The sequence below is a fragment of the Python bivittatus genome, unplaced genomic scaffold, assembly GCF_059951505.1.
Source record: "Python bivittatus isolate LINGU-HERP-01145 unplaced genomic scaffold, Pbiv_v1 ctg000790_np1212, whole genome shotgun sequence".
NCBI lineage: Eukaryota > Metazoa > Chordata > Lepidosauria > Squamata > Pythonidae > Python > Python bivittatus.
This window is the reverse complement of record NW_028277110.1, coordinates 5,973,091-5,995,177: the sequence shown is the minus strand read 5'-3', so window position 1 is coordinate 5,995,177 and position 22,087 is coordinate 5,973,091. Positions and strand designations below refer to the sequence as shown.

At 44.8% G+C, this 22,087-nt stretch overlaps 2 protein-coding genes across 5 annotated transcripts in view; one reads left to right on the top strand and one right to left on the bottom strand.

Annotated features, from left to right (window-relative positions):
- AMOT (angiomotin) overlaps positions 1–4,178 on the top strand; it is a 59,977-nt gene extending 55,799 nt beyond the window's left edge. For all 3 annotated transcript variants that reach the window (XM_088129296.1, XM_088129295.1, XM_088129294.1), the window contains exons 12-13: positions 555–782; positions 1,695–4,178. In XM_088129296.1, coding sequence (XP_087985422.1) covers positions 555–782; positions 1,695–1,795 — 329 coding nt within the window. In that variant the 3' untranslated portion in view covers positions 1,796–4,178. The remainder of the gene's footprint in view (positions 1–554; positions 783–1,694) is intronic.
- An 8,514-nt stretch (positions 4,179–12,692) lies between these two features.
- The window catches only part of ATP7A (ATPase copper transporting alpha), a 38,225-nt gene continuing 28,830 nt past the window's right edge, over positions 12,693–22,087 (bottom strand). The window contains exons 18-24 of one of the 2 annotated variants that reach the window (XR_015793586.1): positions 20,794–20,940; positions 19,236–19,378; positions 18,790–18,993; positions 17,894–18,011; positions 17,185–17,287; positions 15,943–16,447; positions 12,693–14,889 (exon numbers count right to left, since the gene is read on the bottom strand). Coding sequence is in view for 1 of the 2 variants with exons in the window: in XM_088129158.1 (XP_087985284.1) it covers positions 16,171–16,447; positions 17,185–17,287; positions 17,894–18,011; positions 18,790–18,993; positions 19,236–19,378; positions 20,794–20,940 (992 nt within the window). In the remaining variant the exon portion in view is untranslated. Of the gene's footprint in view, positions 16,448–17,184; positions 17,288–17,893; positions 18,012–18,789; positions 18,994–19,235; positions 19,379–20,793; positions 20,941–22,087 lie in introns of both variants that reach the window. The other variant, XM_088129158.1, reaches the window with a different exon arrangement.

Sequence of the window (22,087 nt, the reverse complement as noted above, 5' to 3'; positions counted from 1 at the left end):
TTAATGAAGATTTTGAAAGGTGCTTCTGGCAGTGGTATCTGGGAGGTTAAAAGAGAAGCTGAGGGTAAATGAGGATAAAGCCTTCTGGAGGTAGATTCCGGGGGCCGTGCGTTGCATGTTGCTGTCCCAACCCTCCTTTCTGACCACTTGTGTGTGTGTGTGTGTGGGGGGGTTGATTTATTACTAAATCAAGAATTCTTCAGCCCACCTGGTTGGCCCTCAGAACAGAGCGCAGGACTGTTGCGGCTCTCCGTATCTGAAAAGCAAGCCTGCTGAATTGCTCCGTAATGGAAAGGGTGGGGTGGGGTGGGGAATCCTGTCAGCTGGCAGTGCAGCAGCCCAAACCTTCCCTGTTGGGTGGCTGCCTGCCTCCTGGCGGATTGCTGAGGAGGAATCCAGCTTGGCCTGCAGGTTGCAGTTCAGGCAACCAGCTGGGGCAAAACTTTCCCAACCACGCTCCCTGGAGGGTAGAAGAGGCCGGCAGGGAGCAGCCAGGCCAGCGGCCCGCGAGAGAACCAGACTCAAAGTAACCGCCTGCCCCTCTTCCCTGCCAGGCGTTCTGCTGGGAACGGAATGCCGCTCGGAGTCCGTCCCTTCCACCCCCTCGCCAGTTCTTCCCTCCACGCCGCTGCTCTCTGCACACTCCAAGACGGGCAGCCGGGACTGCAGCACCCAGACAGACCGGGGCAGCGAGCAGAACAAGGCCCCTGCCGCCTCGCCTGCGCCCCCCACGCCAGGGAGACTCCCGGCGGTGAATCTGGCCTACGGGGCAGACAAAGCAGGTATGGAGGGGCGTTACTCTCAGCTGGGCTCTCCAGTGCTGGGCAAGGCAGAGGCCAAGCAAACTGGCTGGTGCTGCTGGGTCCTGCTCCCCAAAGCTGCCTTTTGAGTAAGAAGTGCCGGGCAAGAGCAGAGAAACCAACTGGCAACCCAGCATGTGTTGGGACCCCAAACCTCTTGGGCATCCTTGCAGAATCATCTGGGAGTTGTACAGGTCGTCCTCATTTAGTGATCACAATTGGGACTGCCAATTTGGTCATTAAGCAAAGGGGGTCACTAAGTGAAACTGCGATGGTGCTGATGATCTGACTTCAGCTTTCCTCTGCTTTACAGACCTGTGAAGGTCGTAAATGCGAGGATTGGTTGCAAAGTTACTTTTTCACCACCGTTGTAACTTCAAACAGTCACTAAATGAGGCAGTTGCTAAACGAGGACGACCTGTAGTCTCCTCCCATCTGAGAATGCTACTTTGGGGAAGGTACCTTACTGACATACCCCAGTGGTTCCTGTTTTCAACAAAGCCACAGAAAATTGGTGTCTCAGAGCAACCTAGAGAAACATTCCTGCAAGAGCCACACCAAAGCTCACTAGGCCAGTCCTGTGATTTTAGTGTTGAAGCCCTTCCAAGAGGTCAGGCAGGAGAGTTTCACCCCCTCCTCGTCACATGGTCTCCCACACCCAATTTGTTGGGGAGAACCTCATGCCAAGGATTGCCAAGTAAACCCATGCCCGTTTTGAGTGTCCCTTCCGGGGTCTGATGTTAAAAAGGTTGGTTAGATCAATAGACTGCCAGTGAAACCTGGTCATAAATGATGGACGTTTTGCCCATTGATGTTGAGAGTACTTTTCCACCCCCCTTTTATGTTTAATCACAGCCCTCCTTTGCCTTCTCCTTCTCTTTCTCTTGTCTGCAGACGGCTCCATTTTCCATTCCAGCACCCTAGAAAGGAAAAACCCACCGCAGAATTTGGGGCAGGACCTCAACGATGGAGAAATGGTGGAGTATCTCATCTGAAAAAAACATGCAGACAGCATAGCAAGAATAATTTTCCCAGATACTTTTTAAAAATAGAAGTTACAGTTATTGTCTCGTAAAGGAACCTTCCTTTTTTGTTGTTATTTGTGTATATACTTTTCTCTCAAAGTTATGGACAGGTTAACTTATAATTGGTTCCAAAATTATTAAACTAGTTTAAGAATTGTTTTCCCTATCTTTTTTTTTTTTTTAAATACTGGATCTGGTAGCAGCTGGATGAAAATAAACCAAGATCTTAAATGCACTAAATTTTTAAAATTTCAGTATTTTTTAAAAAAACTTGTATTTAAGAGAAACTTGTTTAGCTGTCTGGATATCCATAATGCCTTCCCCAGCCTTTGCTCGCCAGTGTTTGCAAGAGCTGGGCCATACCACGGTGCTGCCGCTTTTGAGTATTAAGTTTCCCGAAGATTTCAGTTTCCTCAGAATCTTTGAGCCTCCAAGAGGTGGAAGGAAACTTTCTCTCCGTGTTTTCCTTCTAAGACGAATGTCCCATTTTCGCAGAACATTCCAGGACTGGAGAAGAAATCCAGATAAAAAGATTTTCACAACGTGCCTGCACTTAGATTTTTTTTTCTTTAGTGTTCATGTCTTGTCTTTCTGTTGAGATATTTTGAGATTTCAGGGGATGTCATTTTCACGTGTCACAAAGTAGGGAATAATATCCACTATTCAGGTTTTGGATGGATAAGCCAGTGAGAAGCCTCTTTTGCACGAATTCTGTTCGGTCCTGATGAAGCTCCGTTATTCCACTGGCTGGACCGGATAGATTTCTCGCACCTGTAGAGGCTTCAAGACAGCCTCCGCGTACATAAGAGGTGATTCTTTTTGCAACCAGGCTAAAAAGACTTTTTTTTCCCCTTTCTCTATGCCCCGTTTTCCACGCTTTCACCCCCAAATGGTTTGACTGTATCTCTGAATCATTGTATATTATGATTTAGTGCCTTTCTCGAGACAATATTTACAGCAGGGTCAGTGTTTTCAGAAATAATACAACCATGTGGATCAAAAAACCTGTAATTTTCTGAAGTGTTCCTTTCTGCACAATTTTTTTTAAAAAATACAATGGATATTAAATTTCAGGGTTTTCTATCCCGCACCCCACCCCATATTTCCAGCCAAACACATATACTTTGGGAATTGAGCAAATTTTGAACATTGGGGTAATTAACACTGCAGAAGTACATGTTAGCGTGTTAATGACTGTCCAAATAGATCCCAGATTGATATATATATTAAAGTAGGAGAGTTCACTCAAAAGTAAAGAGCAGGTGTTGTAACCCTACGGAACAAAGCAATCGTACCTTTGCACATCTGGATTAAGCCAAATGTCCTTTAAGTAGGCTTTACTCACTTCTCCTTGAGAAGGAGCCCCTTAGTGGCTGGGCAAGTTGCATCAGGCGCTCTTCTTGGCATCTTCTCTCAGTAGTCAAAAAGGGGGAAAGAGTTATGTCTGGCTAAATAATCCAGGTTCCTGGATAATTTCTTGCCTAAAATGTTACATTAGAGTGGAATGGGTGATGGGGAGGTAATTCTCCTTAAATTAGCACACATCATTTTTTGCAGTAGTCGCAGAATATTAAATTGGATTAGGGATTAGCCAAAGCACATGACAGCCTGCAACTCTTGAGCATAAAACCAGTAGGTCTCATATTTGAAATATGCCCTTTTCCTGCTGAGAAGTGCCTTAAGCATCCAACATTTTGTGTGTTTAAGGAAACGGAAGCTTGTGCTTTGCTTGTTACAAGCCACAACCTTTTCCTTACAATCATTCTTGGCTGTCAGAAAGCCTAGAGGTCATACAGCTGTGCCTTTTCTCTTGGGGACTTTTCAGAAAGGCTGCTTTGCCTGGTGGGAGAATCCAGATGGTTGACTATACAGGATCCTTACGGGAAGTGAGGCGGCAGCCACCATTCCTTCCCTCCCGTAGAGCTGATTCATGATGCAAATGAGACAAGGCAGGATTGTTGTATCCCTTGGGTTTCTGCTGAACCCAAGCTTTAGACTAAGAGTTTAACACAAACTCGGGTAATAGAAGCAGTGATATAAGTTTGTAATGGAGAGCTATGTAGTTTTTCCCCCTGCGGTTTTTGTCCAATGTGAAGCAGTCCTGTGAGCCTGGAGGTGCCAGAAAGCCCTGTTGTCTGGGAAATGCCCATTTCGTAGCTCCCTGGCAGGTTGGGTCTGGGGACGTGGCTGAGCTCTAAACACGTTGAATGTCTTTCTTCGCTTGGTGCAACTCTATATTTCCTCTGTACCTGTATAGGAATGTGTGTTTATGTCTAGAACGTAGATCTCATGATAATTGTAACTGTACTGTATTTATGAAGAAAATACATTTGTTTCTGAAAACGTTTGGAGTCAGTTTTTTCCCCCTAGCAGTTAAATGGTCAAACAAAAACACCCATGTGTTGTCTAGTCTTACCAATTTTCTGCTCTTCAGATGCGTTGGGAGCAATAGCTGGACATGACACTTTTTCAGTTCATTAATGCTGATCGCACTGCCTCATGGAGCACGGTGGCATCAAAGTAATTAAAATAGCCTCCTACATTTATTTTCATGGGAATGAAGTCTATTGAACTTGATAGGACCTGGACTGTTAGGTCTGCCCGCATCTGAGAACTGTTGACAACGATCTTCTGTGGAAGAACTGGCTCGGTTTGAGTGAAGAGGGAGGGAGGGAGGGAGGGATCTGGGGCGGGGGGGTTGGCTTTCTCGATGTATAGATTCGTCCAGTAATGAAACCCAGTTTGGTCTTCCAGCAGTTACCTCATTGTTGGGAGTTAAGTGCTCTTTCCTGTTAATCTGACGACGTCTACTAATGTCTGAGTTTGCACATCATATTGAGCCATGTTTTTTGTGTATACCCAAATAATTGTGGGTTGTTAGCTGTGGTTTATGGCGGTATATTGTGTAAGCCTATCCAACTGTGATTTATTCAATAAATCATGCTTACCCAAGCCAAGACTTAATGTAACAAGCAAACTGGCAATTCAGCCATCCCTGAATCATTGATGCAAGTTTAGTGTTGTGTGGTGTGTTTCCAGTCGAGAAACTACCACTTGAGGGTCTCCTCGGTGAGAATTTTGGCAGCCTTAGATACAGATAGTAACACTTCAACAGGGCACAGTGGGGATGAGGCAAGTATGAAGTCAACTACCCGCCACCAGAAAACATGCCATTCTCCATCAGCCTTTGTAAATTGGCCCAAGTAGGGGTGAGCGGACATGTGCGGCTGCTTAACCAACACCGGAAGAAGCTTACCAGATTCTCCTCCTTTGCTTTCAACCAACCACCACGAGCTTAACAAGGGAGAGTTTTCCTGATACGGGGGTGCGTTGCTAGAGAAAAGGGTAACCTGATAGAATTTCTTTTGTGATGGCCAACCACATGGAGCATGCCAGCCAACCAACCAAGTGGGGCCTTGGCCTGGACAATGCAAATTGGCATGATTCCTAACTTGAGGTCCTGGTATGAAAAAGTCTCAAAGAAGAAGCAAATTCTTAAACCACCCAAACAGTTCTGCTGCTGCTTTCAATCTCAGAAAGCTCTTCCCTGTTTGTGTACTTTGAAGTCTAGACGGATTGGGCCATTAAGTGCTGTTGACCACCCTGGCAAGAGCCTTTTCCCACCCCGGGAATGAATGAGGTGGGCCTACTCTCAGTTCTGCAGTATCCTGCAACCTAAATGTGACACCGTCTTCTTCAAGCAGAGAGGAATACCACAGAAACCACTTTTTAGGGACCGACAGCATCAAAATTGTGATTGCCCCTTTCTCATACTTTTATCTTGGAATATGTTGAGTTAGAAGGGAAGAACTAGGAGAGAGCCTTTAATGGTGGGGTTCCCAAATCATTGTAAATAATATTTTCTTGACTAAGCCACAGTTGGCTAGGTTTGTCCATTTTTATGGCTCAGTGCAATTATTTAAAAAAAAAAAAAATAGCCGGGCTCACAAGAGCACACAGTGTTTGGAAACCAAACCATATTATGATTTCCTGATGCATGAACCTGGTGTCTGTCAAATCTCTTCATGTTCTGCTACTTTAAGAAATTCAGGTTTGTGAACAGTTAATATTCAGTGGATAGATTGTCACTTATGAATGATACAAGTTCCCTTAGAATAGCCTTCCCCAAGCCAGCACACTCAGATTTCAATTCCCAGAACACCCAGTGCTTGCTTGCTTACAGGGAAGTTGCAAGTTGCACTTCCTATACATCTGAGCGGAAAAAGGATTAGCATCTCTTGATTTTTTGTTCAACATCTACCTTCTTCAACATTGGTACTAATCTGAGAAGAAAACTCAGGAGGCAAAGTGAAACAATCTTCACACTGGCTGGGTTCACACAGTATACAAAATTTCAGCAAAACACAATTGCTATGCCAAATAAATCATTCAAATAATTCAAATGAAGTCTATTTTGCAAAACTGGACTGAATACAGTGGCCTCAGATTTTCACATAACATGGAAGACTATAATTATGTTCCCTCAAGCTGCCGAAAGATACCAACCCATTTTAGCTACTTTGTTATGCAAACAAACCCAATTCCTGAAAATTAAATATTGTACCAAACCACTAAAACAAAATTATTTTGAAGTGTGCCAGGCAAGCAGATGACTGAGTCTAACTTAAGCTCTGAATTAAGGAGTAAGTGTTGTAGACTTCAGTTTGCATCACACTGTCTCTTAGGCAGCAAAATTCAATCATTCAGTATAAATAGCCATCCTTATCTGCTTTGATCCTTTCTCTGCTTGCTCTCCTGCTTTCCATTGTTTGCTCTTCTCTGATACAGCACTGCAAAAAGCAAGATTTCCTCTTTTTGTAAGATTTCCTTTTTTTAGATGTATCAAGCCATTTTAGCTCCCTCTAATGGAGAAATATTGCTGTATCATTTAAGTGTTGATCCGTGACATTCATGCAGAACATGGAAAAACCATTCCTGTGCTCATCAGCACTTGGAGTTGGTTTATAAGCTATAATGGCTTGATTCACAGAACAAAATTATATTAGCAGTTATTACAGCTGAATGTATTGCATGAACTAAGTGGTACCAATAGAGGTTTGTGGTACCTGTTTAAAAAAAAAAACATTGACTCAGTACAAAGTTACAGTAAAAAGAGGAAATTCTGCATCGGTAATCATTACAAAAACAACAGAAAATTAAAATGCCAATACAGTAATGCCTGCATAAATGCATCATGCTTTCAAATAACACTCTTTGGTAAGATAAGGGAAGGTGTAGGTTAAAGTTACCAGCCTTAGTCAAACCTGCACCACACAGAGGCCCAAAGTCCAGTTTTACCCCAAGCATACTCTTGATATTCTATGCAAGCTAGGATCTATAACCAGAAGTCTGTTTTGCAAGCGAACAATACTGTTGCTCACATCCCACCCATTAGGAGGAACCCACATATATTTTGGTATGCAGGTTATGCCATGCTTTTGCTGATTTGCAGCAAATGTTGCATGATATGATGGAATAAGGTTCATGGATTGGACAATTAAGGTATCAAAGACCAAGGCGTGACAAGGAAAATGGAGTGAACTTGAATATTGGAAAAGTTAGATGAACCTGTGTACCTTGGTGAATATCAGTTGAAGATGGAGAAGTGTATGAAGCCTTTTCTGAGGTATGCAAATGCTGGCAGAAAGCTAGCGGTTGTACGTCTGTTGTGAGGAATGAATGTTCATTGTACGAAGAGAAAATGGCTGGCAGCAGAGCCTCCGCCCACTTTATTACATGAAAGTGAGAGTTGGGTATGTCAGGAGAAACATAAAGTTAAGTTGAATACAATGAGAATGGGGTATTTAAGATGTATATGTGTTAAAATCAAAAGAGATAGGATCAAAAATGAATGGGTGGTTAATGTGGATTGTATACAAAAATGAGTGACCCGATGAAAAAGGCGTTTTGAGTTGGTTTCGGCATACGGGGAAAATGAAGGAAGACTGAATCACAGAACACATTTATGAAGAGCAAGTGATCATGATAGGGCTGTGGTTGCATGGAGTTGATGAGATCTTCAGAAGAAAGAGGTGAGAAGTTTAAGGAACAAAATACAAAGTATGAAGTGGTATCGGAACATGGTGGAAGAAAGGATAAGGAAGGTCAAGAGACGTACCGTGAATGGTGGGGTTTAGCTACATTTCCTTTCCCCCTGTCTTTGCATAATGATGCTTAAAATGAACGGCAATCGCATGATAGATACGCATGTAATGCCTGTGTGCAAATAAGCAGTACAAGCACATTTGGAACATGGCACTGAGTCTGGCTCTACACTGAGTGGGAAAAGGAGGCAATCAAGACAGATTAAGTGGGTGGAACAATTCTAAAATTTCAGTCTCCGGGGGCTTGGGGGTTAGAAGAAAAAGCCAAGGGAAACTTGATAAATGGATATAAAGTTATGCTGGTGAGTAGAAATAGATTTGGTTTTTCCTTCTTGACTTCATGCAATCAAATTGGGGGCAGGGAGATTCAGGGCATACTAAAGGAAGGGCTTCTTCACAGATTGTCTCCTAAAACTCTGGAATTCATCCACAATTCCATCCAATTTGTCTGGCTTTGAGAGAGGGTTAAACCAATCCGCTAGGAGGGTGGCAACGAAGAACTACTAGTCATCAGAGGAAGTCTGCCTCCCAGTGCTAGTTACCGTAACTCTACCCGCCCCCATCCTTCTTGTGGGCATCTCTGAGACGAGGGCCTGTCCTTTGGAAGAACAGAAGAGTGGACTAAAAGGGGAAAGGATGTGGGCTGCCTTCACACACACACAATCTGAAGCCACAAGTGTGACTTTTTGACTTAGTCTGCTTTTGTCCTTTGAAAAATGTAGTTTGAAATACATTGCGGCTTTTTTGACACAGTAAGCAAACAATGGCTTAGCATCATGTGGGAACCAAGCTGGTGTGTGAGAAAGTCTGTTTACTCAACACGTTATCAAGGGTCTTGAATTAATCCGTTTCTGGGTTCGGGCTTGTTTTCCCTCCTCTGGCTCCGGTGGGACTACACGGGTCCCTTCATCTGGCCGACAGCGAGTTTTCAGATATCGGTTTTTGTCTCTCTGTCCGTATTTGCTATCATTTGAACCTTTACGTACGAGCATTGTTTACTGGGCTATTGCCCAGTTCCTTGATGCTGGACCCTGCCGGCGCCAGCTGCCCTCTCTGGAAAGGCAGACGGCTCCAAAGGTGTCTGGCACCACAAATGCCCCAGAAGGTGGCAGCAAACCATGTCTACGGCATGCCAAGGACACTGCACAGATGTGTCTAAGCAAGGCACTGAGTTCGCCTCAAGGCACTTTATGTCGCTTTAGTGAGCCTGAAGAGCCGAACCGACTTAAGGTACACTTGCTGCAGCGGGGTGTAGTCAGTGCGGCTCCTCTGTGCCAGCCTCACAGTGGATTTCCACTGTGAAAATAGCTTCCTGTTCTTTGCTGTTGCAGGTTGTTTGGGGCTGTTGTTCCATTTCTGATGGTTGAAACATTCAGAACCAGGGGCAGGAAGCACGTGTGACCTCCGCTCTGCACGCTTTGCAACTCCAGGGCTGCAAATTTCTCTCTTCAGCAATTTTGTGCCGCCCTGGTTGTGACCCTCTGCTTCCTAAGCCAAGTCTGTTGAGTTGAGATTAGCGGACGCCTCCGTGCAGGCATTTCGGCAACGCTACTCAGGCTTTGGGTTATTGTCTTCTGGGATTTCTTTTCACTTCCTGGTGCAGCCTCCTCCCCCAGAGATTTCCTGATGGGCCACAAACACTAACCACACTTGGCTTCCCAGCACACACAAAGTTGCTAATCCCGAGACCACGACTTAGGCAAATAGCGAGTTTGGAAATGGAGGCAACTCTCTATTGATGTGTGTGTGTACAAAGCAGGAGGCACTGCTGGGTTCCACCTTGCCTGGTAACTCCCATTCCTTGGGTTTAATCCTAGATATGTAAGGACGTATCTAGGGACTGGTGGCAGTGAGTTGCAAGCCCACTAGCAGAAGTATCTCCTAGAAGATGGGGTCAGATAATCCTGATCCCATCTTCCAGGAAATGTCTCTGCTAGTGGGGCTGCACTCCGAACTCACCTGTACGGCCCCAGAATGGGGAAGGGTGGCTTGTCAGGAAAGCCCGCTCTGGGTATGTGAGTACATTCCTGCTCAGTTTACTCCATGCAGGCCGCACACTTCAGGAGCTGTTCTGCTAAGCTCCCACCAAGAGGCTTTCTGCCATCGATAATGAAGGAGATGAAGCACCTGAGGAGACAACTGGCACAACACTGGGAAGGAACAAAATGTCCAGCCACAGCTATGAACCACTTTTGGGCTTACACTGTGGCAAGTTAAGAACAGCAAAACTCCAATATTTCTCTGCATTCAATGTGTCTGCAAAATGCTGGCCACTACCATTATTCGAGGTAACTCATTCCCTTCTGGGCTCTGCTGGCCACTGTACGTGGTTTGTCATGCATCTGGAGGACATGTCCTGGGTGAGATGGATTATCTGGGCCTGACTTGGAATCAGTGTTGGTGGCTCTTGAGAACAGTTGATAGCAGGGCTTAGGATGGGAGTGGCACACCCCTCTGCTTGTATCAGTGACATTTGATACCACTGATCATGCTGTCCTTTGGGGCTGATTGCAAGGGTTGGGAACTGAAGACAGTTTTACAGCAGTTCCTCTCCTACCTATGTGAGGCTGTGTCAGCCCTACAGGGTAGACCAGACTAATAAACCAATGCCATATGAGTCAAGGCTACTTTTATTGGAACAACTATAGCAGCAGAATCTTGCAAGTCTGAATGTGCTTCCCCCCTCCCTCACATTATCTTCATGTGAACTAGGGAGGAGTTTGTCTGAGCCATTTCCCAAGTTCGTTTCTTAGCCTGGGCTCAAGCCCTGCTTATCTGACTGCCGCCTTGGTAGTGGCCTCTCCTCCTGTCCTTCAAGGCCATTCCCAGGCTCCTGAAGCCAACCTGGAAGCTCCAGCTGGCGTAGAATGCAGCTGCCTGCTTGCTAACCCAGCCCTAGGTGGGGCAGCAGCACAGCTCCAATTTTGTGTGGGCCGCCCTAGTTGCTGGTAGGTTTCCAGACCCAGCTGAAGGTGTTGGAGGGCACCTATGAAGCCCCTCACAGCTTGGGCCCTTGTTTCCTCCAGGACTGTATTTTCCAGCTAGCCGCATCTAACCCGGAATGCTACGGGTGCCCATTCCTCATGAGAGCCCAGGGTTGAACCTGGAGGGCTTTCTCAGTGGCAGCCCCCTCTGCTCACTAAGAACAATCTGCCCCCTTCCAATCAATCAGGATAGCCCCCCTCTTTCATCCTTCAGAAAATCGGGGGAAACAGTCTTCTTCTGAAGAGCATTCAGAGAGACTTTTAAGTGGGATATAGCAACTGACATACTTTTAATTTCATGTTTTTGTGTGGAGTCAATACAAATCTATAGTTATGAGTCACAGATAAAGAAATCAAGTGACCTAAAAATGAGCCCATGTAATAGCAAAGCATTAAAAGAAAAGGGATCCTCTCCTTTCAAAAAAGCCTCAAGGATTAAGATTTTTTTTCAGCTTCCATATACAGGTAGCCCTCGGTTAACGGCCATCGCCGGCTTCTGACAAGCAAAGCCAATGGAGAAGCCAGCAGCAGTTCGCAAATGGTGATCATGTGACATCATGCCTAATTACCGTGTGGGATTCACCTAACAAGGGTAACTGGAACTGCTGTTGTAAGTTAGCATGGTCACATGACATCGTGCTTTATGACCACATTGCTTAGCAACAGAGTTCCTGATCCAATTACCATCGTTAACTGAGGTCTACCTGTAAGTATGGAAGGATTTTGACAAAGACGGCCAGAAACCTGATGAAGTATTGATGCTTCTTCTCTTGAGCAATATTTCTGCACTGTTGGATCTCTTTAGTAAAATCAAGGAAAAACGTATTATGAAATTTTCTGGGAGCCTCCTGGTGGGGAACTTGTGGCCCTCCAGATTCTGCTGAACTGAACAGCCAACTCTCTCCACCACCGATACTGCTGCTATTTGGCCTTACTGGGGAGGCCGGGCCCAATAAGCAACCCATTCACCTGCTGCCTGCAATTTACCCTGTTGCACACCCTGCTCTAAAGTTTGCACTTCATGCATTTACCTGAAAGGAACATGGCCTCAAATTTTAGATGATCTCTTCCCCATTAAAGGAAGACTAGATAAAAAAAACCCCTTCATCTGCCTCCATTACCATATTTGCAGCACATCAAAGATGATCCTCCCATATCAAAATTAAACTCTTCCTGAAAAAAAAATCTAGTCTTCCTTTCACTTAAGCACAGGAGGTGCTCAGTACACAAGGACTAATTCTGAATGAGGGGTGTTACAAGTAAGGCAAACAATTATAGGGAGCCTGGAAGGAAAAAACTTAGGCGGAACAGTTAGAGACGTTGGGTATGCGCAACTTTCTCTTGAGACGCAACAGCTTTCCTCATGTACTTGAAGGGCTGAGATGCAGAAGAAAAGGCAGAATTGTTAAGAGCTGTTCCAGGAGACGGGACGAGAAACAAGGGGGCTAAAATGCAAGGAAGTTGATTTAATCCAGACACCAGGATGAGCGTTTCCTAATGGATCAATCATGGATCATTCTGCTTTTGGAAGCAGTGTGCTCTCCTTTACTGGAAGTATTTGAACCAGAGATTTGGATGGCCATCTGTCAGAGATAGTAGAGCAGGGGACCCTGCCGTTGGGCACATCATTGGGCAACGAGGTTTCCAAAATTCTCCTTCATTCTATGAAAGGAGAACATATTCAAGAATGCAAGAAATAATTCTGATGGATGAGAATATGTAGCTACAATATATGTTTCTAAACAGAAAGTATCATTAAAAGAAGAATTCAACACAACATTTAATGTTCCAGTATAACATTTATAGAGGTGAAGGCACATTCTTGAGAAGATCGTGACATATTCCCCAAGTAATATATAATGTATCATAAACTAATATTGCACAGGGTTGCTTAAAGTTCTTTTTGGCTTTCCTTCAACAACCTTGGACTATTTCCTGAAAATGGAATCAGCAGATCTGGGACTTCTGCTTTTTGGCTGGAGGAACCAAGCCAAGTCCAAGGCTCAGGGAGGCAAAAACAGTTCTAGCTTTTTTCTTTTTTTAGAAGCAGTTAATTTTTTTTCCTGGAGAAAAACGGAAAGGCAGTTCTGCTCATCACAAGGGATCTGCAGAGTGGCTCTTTGCTGTTTTCTGAATTTACACCAAAAGTTTAGTCAATGGGTGCCTGTGTCAGATAGACCCACTTAACAAGACCAGGACAGGCAGCAGCAGCATAAATAGTTGCCCCATGGAACCTGTGAACAGACACCTTCAGACATCCCCACCACCAATGCAATAAAACAAACTCGGCATCATTTTAATTTTGAACACGTTGAAGTAGGTTTGCATAAGACATATGTCACTGGAGTGAGAAGCCTGCTCTGGAATCAAACCCCCTTTATGACCTGGGTGCCTGCAAGAACGCTTGGATTGCAACTTGCATCATACCCAGCCAGCCTGGCTGCTGGATGCAGGATCCAGAAACGATGGGAAGCAAGTCCAGTGCATTTTAAGCTGACTGAGGCTGGCTTGGAAGATCTTCTAAAAGACTAAAGGAAATTATAAAGCGTGAGCCAGCATGCGGGATCACTGCGCCATCGCTAACCGTGGCTTCTCCAAAGCAATTTTTCAGCATTTTTTAAATGCTCTGCTTGAAATGCCCACATGTGAATATCCAAAGGGAGAGGTGGACATGCAGCATTTTAAAAAGAGCGGACACCCAGCCAAGAAGGGAAGGGAAGAGAAAGAGAAACCTCTGAATTTAAAAGCCAAGTAGAAGATGGAAAAAGACATGGGGGGAAATCCTGACTTGCCTTTATGTTTGTGTGTGTCTGTGTGTGTGTTGTCTAATAATTTAAATAAATCATAAAACGCGTTTCAGATACATGAACCTACCAGAAGCAAATAGCAAAAATAAATACAATTAAATGCAATGAATAGCTTGTTCTCAAATCTGCTTTTGAAGCGGTTTTGACTGATAAAGACTCCTGATAAACAAGTGTGCTTGAGGCAGAAAAGAAACTTATTTACAGAAAGAATAACTTTACATTTTCGATGAGTACTGTACATTCAAGGCAAAGAAGCAACTTTTGATTCTTTGAAACAAAGCCAAGTATAAAATATTATTCACAAAAATATCAAGATAAGGACTCTTAAAATCTTACCAAGTCATGCCATGATGGCAGAGAACTGGATGAGGGGGGATATTCAGAAAAAAAGGATGACTGCCTCCAGAAATGACAAAATTCAATTCACCGTGTGAATTTTCAGTTTTCACACTACCTAATAATATTCACTTGACTAAACTGAGGTGTATCATTCTTACATTAATACTGTACTAAGATATGCCCTGCTCTGTGAACGGAATAAAATTTTGTTTTTATATTTAAAAAACCAAAGCTTACTTTGTTCGGCTTAAAAGCACCAAGGCCTGCTTGTTCCCCAAGGGGCCTGGGCCTTCCACGTGGTCCTCCCCAAAGCGGAGGGTTACTCCTGTCAGTGCAGCAGGGCACTGGGCGCCCGTCTCGCTGCGAGGCTTTTGGCCAGCAAGCGGAACGAAGAAAGCTGCCACACTCTTGGCAAGACGGTCCACGCGCACCTGGAAAGGGCTAGCTTGGGAAAGGGGCGAGCCAGACATTGGCCTCTTTCCCTAACAACCTGATCAGACTCCAGCTAAAATCAGAATTAGGGGCCTGATAGCTAAAACCTGCCTCCAACGTGTTGGGGGAGGAAATCTTTCATTCACCCTAACTTTTTTTGTACACAGTCCTGCTTTTTTCCCCCTCACCCCTGGAATCCTTAGTGGATGCAATGGGGCACTGAGGGTGTTTTCTGTGTGCAACTCCCAGAAAAGATAGATAAATAGCGCAGGAGACATCTGGAAGTGGATTTTCACTGATCCACAAAGAATTCTGCAGACGGTGCTGCACTTCTGCATCGTCGTCATCCTCACCGTCGCAATTTTCCGAGCCTATCTCTCGGAGGGCACTCAGGACGGCTGAAGGATTTAAGGAGAAATGATTTTAAAAAGCTATGGCTTAGGCAGTGTTTCTCTACATGATTATTCCAAATCATTTTATAAGGGGTATTAAAGATGCCTAAATTTTGTGACCTAAACAAAATTGTAATTTAAATAAACAAGATTTTTTTTCCCTGAATTTTGATCCTGATAGGTATATCTCACTACTTTATAAATGCTTTAAATGAAGACAAGTCCACTATCAGGTAAAAGGACACCTTAATATGCAAGTTCAACTCGCTGATTACACCATTTTACAGGGCTGAAATCTTGCACCTCCCAATCCACAATTATGAAGAGCAACGAGGTTATGTGCTAAGGCCAATTTCATTCCCCAGACAGCTGTTCATAATCAAGCCAAACCTGTGTTTGGAAGTTTATTATGGAGGAGAACAGCCCTTGCAGGGAGGGGCAAGAGCCTCTGAGTCCTCCTAGCTGTGCAAAACCTTACAAATTATCCATAACATGATAGAGAGCCGAGAGGAGGGCTGGGAACAGCATGGAGGCAACTGGGCAGTTTCAGTTCTTCGGGGGTCTGGAGGATTATCTTAGGAAAAACGAAAGGCTTGTTTTGCTGGGCTCCCACACAGAGCAAGAAAGGAAGAAAGTGGACAGAGCTGGCGCAGCTGAGTCTAGCAAGCCAGGCAGGAGAAGGGCAACGCTGACACCAAGTCCTACCAACGAACCCCACATTCCTCACAAGCCACAAAGGAGGGAGGGCAGGATGAGACGGGGTCCTGCTGATACACCCTTGGCTGGGAGGGCAGCCCAGAAAGGTGCCAGGGCCTGGCTGGCTTACCAACAGCCTCGCGAGGAGGAAGGTCCTGCTCTGAAGTTGGCCAAGAGGGGCGGCCTACGCGAGGAGGGCTGCTCCGCTCTTTTCCAATTCCAGGGACGATCTTTTCTGAGAATGCCTGTGCTGCAGGGCAGCAGGAGTAAGGCACGCTTCTTTGGCAAATGGAAGAACAGCAACAAAACCTAGAAACCATGTGCTGGTAGCAACCAGAGGATGTCGTTATCTTGGCTTCTTACCAGAAAATCAATTTGAAAAGCAACTCAGTACTGTAGCTCCAGGTTTTGCTCCATCGTGTCACGCTCTGGCCCACTAAGAGGGGCAAACCGTGTAGAACACACCGATCTCCGCTGGAAAAAAACAACAGTGCCCTTATTCAGCTGAGCAGGTCAAGCCCAAGAGATGTCCAAACCGCTCACAGCGTAGTCCAGACATCTGGCAGTGGGAGAAGGCCCTGCTCCACGTCTTCAGACGGTTGTGTCGTCCTCCTCCCGGGAATCCCCAACCAGAAGTGAATGCTTGTCGGGTTCGCTCAGGGCAACGTTGCTGAGGGAGCGCTTGTCGGAGAAGAGGGAGTTGATGGAGGCCTGGCTGTAGTGGATAATTCGGTCCATGAGGCTCAGCTTCGGAGATCCTGGTCCAACGTCGTCGATCCCAATGTGGACACTGATTTCTGAAGGGCTCTTGTGCCTCACCTGGGTGCGGGCGTGGCGCTCGTACTTCTCACAGGTAGGCTTCTTGTAGCTAAAGGGGGGATACAGCCTAGATGGGTGTGTGGCTCTTTAAAACTCAAGCCTGGGATTGCCCATAAGCAGCCTCCTGGGGCATGTAGTCCCCGGAGCCTCCCGTTTTTGGCACCTTTTCCTTTTGGGGGGAGGCTAGGGGCAAAGCTTGTGGCAGAGTTTGAAGGGCACAAGTCTCCCACAAAATCACCCCCAGTCAAGAAACTTCATGTCTTTCCTGGTCATGCCTTCTGTAGCCTCGAAACATTTTCCCACCTGTTTTAAGCATTTCGTTCACTAAATAGCTATTTGACTTGTTCGGCCTAGCATTATTACAAGCCTTCGTTGTCCACAGATGGCACAAAGTGCTTGGAAAGGAGCATGCTTCCCTTTCCCCCACAGAGAATGCCTCTTCTGGCCCCACGCCTGCTTCGCTTGATTTTGCACGCAGCTTCTCCTAAAGCTCCAGTTTAATCAACCCACCAGCTCTAATCCAGGGGGCAACTTTGTCCCTACTGACATCCAGCCCTCTCGCTAAAGGATGTGGCCCCCAAGGAAGGCAGACAACCAGAGAGTACCCTGGCTTCTACTCCATGTTTAGCTAAAGATCAAGCCCTGGATGGTCTTTAGCTGGTGGAGGTAATAAAAAGGAAACGCTGAGCCACAGTGGCTGAAGATGAAAAGGCAGGAGCTTGGCTTTCTCACCCTCTTCTGCATGAGTCACAGTGCCCCTCCCCTCCTGCCTGCAGCGCTACTCACAGTTTTAGCAGCAGAGAAGACAACACGACGGACACGGAGGATGCTGCCATCGCTGCAGAGCCCATCCAAGGCTGCAGAACCAAACCAACTGGCAGGAAGACGCCTAGGACCAAGCATGCCAAGAGTCAAGGGAGCACCGAAACTCAAACTCGGAAACCCCAACGGGAATACGCCGAGTGTGAAGCATTTTCATGAGGGGGGACAGGGGGCAGAAGAGAAACTAGAGCCCAAATTGAAGAGGAGGGGATTTAGGAGGCCTCTTGCACAGAATACATTTCTTAGTTGTCTCTATTTTGTCTTGCTAAACTCAAGGATCCCTCCCTTCTCTATCTAAAACTGACTGATACAAGCGGAAGGAAGGCCTGGAATTCAAAGCCGTCTTAATGTTTCTTTTTCCTCAGGCACCATCTCCCGCACCTTTTTGCTTTATTTATTACAGGGAATCCCTGGGTTAAGAACGCCCGGGTTACGGGTGACCCATAGTTAAGAACGGAGCCTACTGTAGCAAAATTTGAGTTAAATACAAAATGGTTCAAGTTCATTTACACAATATTCCTAATACAGTATTACACGCAAATTCGACTTAAGGACAGACCTTGGGAACAGACCTCGTTCTTGAACTGGGGACTACCTGTAGAGGTACACACATTTAAAGACTGCTTTATGGAGGATACCGAACAGCACTTTAACACTAAGAAATGTTACATACCAGCAGCAACAGGAATACCAATAAGGTTGTAAATGAGAGCAAAGACAAAGTTGATCCGTATCCTTTTAACAGTCTTCCGTGATAAATCTATGCTTGCCACCACATCCAGCAAATCATTCTGCAGAATAAGTTGTTCCAGAAATTACTTAATGTGATTAATTTTAGCAATCAACACTTAAGATAGATTCTTGGTATCTTAACGAAGCAAGGAATATTACAAGATCAGTTTCTAGACCCCAGCTAACTCAACACGACTGGACCATTTTAAAAAGTACATACAGAATCATAAAATTTAAGGGGCAAGGGGGACAACCTATTGCCCCTGTTTTGCATCCCTTTTCCCTTAACCTACCCCCATTAGACTGCTGGGTTTCCAGCTCTCACTCTGGAGAAGGAAACACAAAAAATGGATGCCTAAGTCTAGAATAGGCCCCAAACAATAAATAAACAAACAATCTTCTCTCCCAAAATAGGAAAAATAAAATAATTTTTAAAAATCCTGGCTCTGGCCTGCTCACTTTGCACCACCCCTCTACCCAGTGGGGGCTTTTCATCAAAATGTGGTTCCATTGTCAATTCATGCTCCATTCTTTATTAAAATGGAGGAAAGGTACCAGCAATGAGAACTTTCCGAGTAAGAATAAGTCAGAGCAGTTTAACAGTGGAACGAACAACCAGCGAGGTGGTGGACTCCCTTCACTGCAGGTGTCCTACGAGAGTCTGGACACTTTTAACATGGATTCCTGTACCAAGCAGGGCTTGACCTAAAGCCCCTTCCAACGCCAGGGTTCCCGCACAACTGTCCCCATACAGTCAGGAAAGGAAACGCACAAACTGATGCTGGCTTAGCCTCTGCTCTTTGGCAGGCAGGGCCTTCCCTCCATTGCACCACTTACCCTGATCAAAACCACATCGGCTGCTTCTATGGCCACATCTGTGCCTGTGCCAATGGCGATGCCAACATTGGCCATGGCCAGGGCCGGGGAATCATTGATGCCGTCACCCACCATAGCCACCCGTTTCCCTTCTTCCTGCAGCTGTTTCACTTTGGCAACTTTGTGGGAGGGGAGCACTTCAGCAAACACTTTTGTGATGCCGACCTAAAAGCAAAAGAGAGGAAAACTGAAAATCCCAAAGGAAGGAGACAAGAGCTGCATGCTCTGGAATCGGGGTCAGCCAAGGCCACATTACATTCCAAGAGATTCTGATCTTCCGAAGGCATTTCTCCAATGATCAGTAGCATTATGTAAGATACATTAAGGGAATATTTATACAACATAATTTGACTGTGCTGTGAAACCTTGGAGGCATCAAGAGAACCTCCAGGCATCCAGCAGCGTACCTGGGCAGCAATAGACCTAGCGGTCTTGCTATTGTCCCCCGTCATCAGAACCACCTCCAAGCCCATCGCCTTCAGAGTCCGAACGGCGAGATCCGCTTCAGGCTTCACAGTGTCAGCAATGGCTACCAAGCCACACAGCTCCCCTAGGAGACAAACATGTTCCCATGAGGGCATGGAAGCCTCCAGAAAAGATAGATCTACTTTTCCTCATGTCCTTTCCTTCCTCCTCTCTCTTTTAGCCTCTCTTTCCTGCTGAAATAAATGCAATGAAAGATGTTCTTCCACCTTATCTAGTCAGTGTTGTGTGTGCTGGAAGGGGTGGGTCTGGGGAAGAAAAAAAAATCAGAAAAATTCTGGTCCCCTAAACTTACTGGGATCTGACTTACTTATGTTTTTATCTTTATTGATTTATTATAATTTCTTTCTTTCTTTGTTGTGAGCTGCCAAAAGTCGTTGAGAGTCAGGCGGCATACAAGTTTAAATAATAACAACAATAAATGTTTTGCTTTTTATAACTACTGAGCATACATTTTAAAAAAATATAGTGTTGCATCTATAAGAATGTGCACATCATAGATTTCCAGGAGCCAAAATTACTTAAAGTGAAATATGCGGTTAGGATTAAAAGAGAAAAAAACCTCAGTTAGGCTTGATTCAGGCATCAAAATCAGTCGGGGCGCCAAGGAAAGAAAGGCTCAAGAGTTACTTTACTCTTTTGGCAGTTGTAAATGTCGAAACAAGCCACAGATCTTCCTTCTACAAATGCACAGGCAATTATTCTTTTTTCCACTTCCAGGGGGCTGAGATAGGGACAGCAGTGAAGCATCAAGAGGGGAGAGATTTCTCCTTTTTAAAGCAAAATAAATGTATTAAACCTAATAATTATTTCAGTCTTTTACTGCAGGAAAAATGTGAAAAATCACAGCGCCAAAAAAATCAGCCATTAGAAATATACGGCCACAGGAAACTATGGTTTAGGAGTCTGGTGAGGGGCAAGTCCAAGGGCCTAATTTGCACATCATGACATACCTCCATGGAGAGTAAACCTGAGTTTGTTTAAGCAAATGGGAGCAAGAAGATAATGCGCTTATGCACACTGCATTAAACCGGGTTTATTGTGGCATTCAATGTAGGCCAACGTATGCTTGAAATGTTACAATGAAACAAACTTTATTTCTGAAGGAGTTTAGTAGGAATCATTCGGAATACTTTAAGGCAAAACTACTTGATTGTATAAATATCTGCATTATTTATGCGAGGATAGTGAATGACAATGGTTAACATACCAAATTTTAGCCTGCCAAAGGATTGTGCATTTATGTTTATTGTAACAGGTACATCTTGCTCCTAAATAGTGACTCAGAACTACTCTGGTGTTTTGTTCATTATTTAGAATATTTACACTATGAAATGCATCGTTGGAAATGATTTTCCCCCATTGATAAACATTTCTATCCCGCCCAACTGTGTCAACATATCCAATTATACTCCTCCCCTGCACTCCTCCCGGCCTTCCGAAAGTGAAATACTGAATATCCAAATCCAACATTAGGCCTACCGTCCACAGCCACGAGAACAGCCGTGTGGCCTCGGCGTTCATGCTCAGTCATTGCGTTGTCAATATCGTTCCTGAGAAGAAGGCCATTCCTAGACATCCACTCTCGGTTTCCAATGAGAACAGAATATTTGTGAGAAGTCCATGTGGCTGAAAGGAAAATAGCCATTATCCGAAAAAGAGGAATTATTTAACAATAAGTATCATGTTAGTCTAGGATAGCCAAAAATCTGAAGGAGTCGGCCGCACCTTTTCAAGCTAATAAACGTTGTTAAAAGACAGAAGATTTCATGAGCTACCCCTCATGTCAACACGTGGGCAAAAGGATTAATGGGCACAAGGTTGACATCAGGGTTCAAAACAAGGACAAAGTAGTATCAGAGCATTTCAACCTCTCAGGACACTCCACAAGAGATCTCAAAGTCAACATTTTGGGGGGAAAAAAAGAGACTTTCATAGTATAGTTGAAGGAGAGGTTGCCGAACTCACATACACCAAAAAGGGTCATGTTATCTCTGAAGATCTCAACAAACACAATGGGTTTTTAACACATTACAGTTGTTAACTGACAAGGTACTGGGTAATCTGTCTCCCATGTATCCTGCATCTGCATAACCAACCGGTCTTCTCCTTTCCACTCCATATCTCATTGTAATTTAAATTCTACAACAGTCTAGCCATTCTATGCATCTGATGAAGCGACCTGCAGCTCACAAAATCTTATGCCTTTTAATAACATTTGTTAGTCAGAAAAGGTGCTGCCAGACTCCTCCTGATTTTTATTTAATAATAAATGACACTGCTCATGCATGCCAAGTTTGTAAGAACCTTCATTCATTGGTAGATAAGAAATGAATGAGACCTGAGCTAGCTTGATTACACAGTTGTCCATAAATATGCTTACAGCCAGTGAATAAAAACTAAAAATCAAAGCAATGTGACCCTGGCTGGACTGTTTTAAGTTGTAAGTGATGTCATCTTATGCCTGGTTATGCTCCCACGTATTTGAGCCTTGCCGTCTTCCAGAAAAATCAGCTGTCCTTGTGCAGGAAGTTAATAGAAGAGGAAAGCATTTAAACACCTTTCCCTCCCATTTGCAGAATGAAATGAAAACCCCTGTAGCCACTGAATGGCTTGGCTATCATGCAAAGCCAGTAGCATCTGTTTCAGTGGACAGGTGGTTCACAGAATAAAATGGCCTCAAAAAGGTGGTAAGGAGAACAATAGCCTGGATCACACCCTAGACCATGATTTAAAATTCGAAAAAAGAGCCCCAGTGGGCACAGGGGTTGTGCAT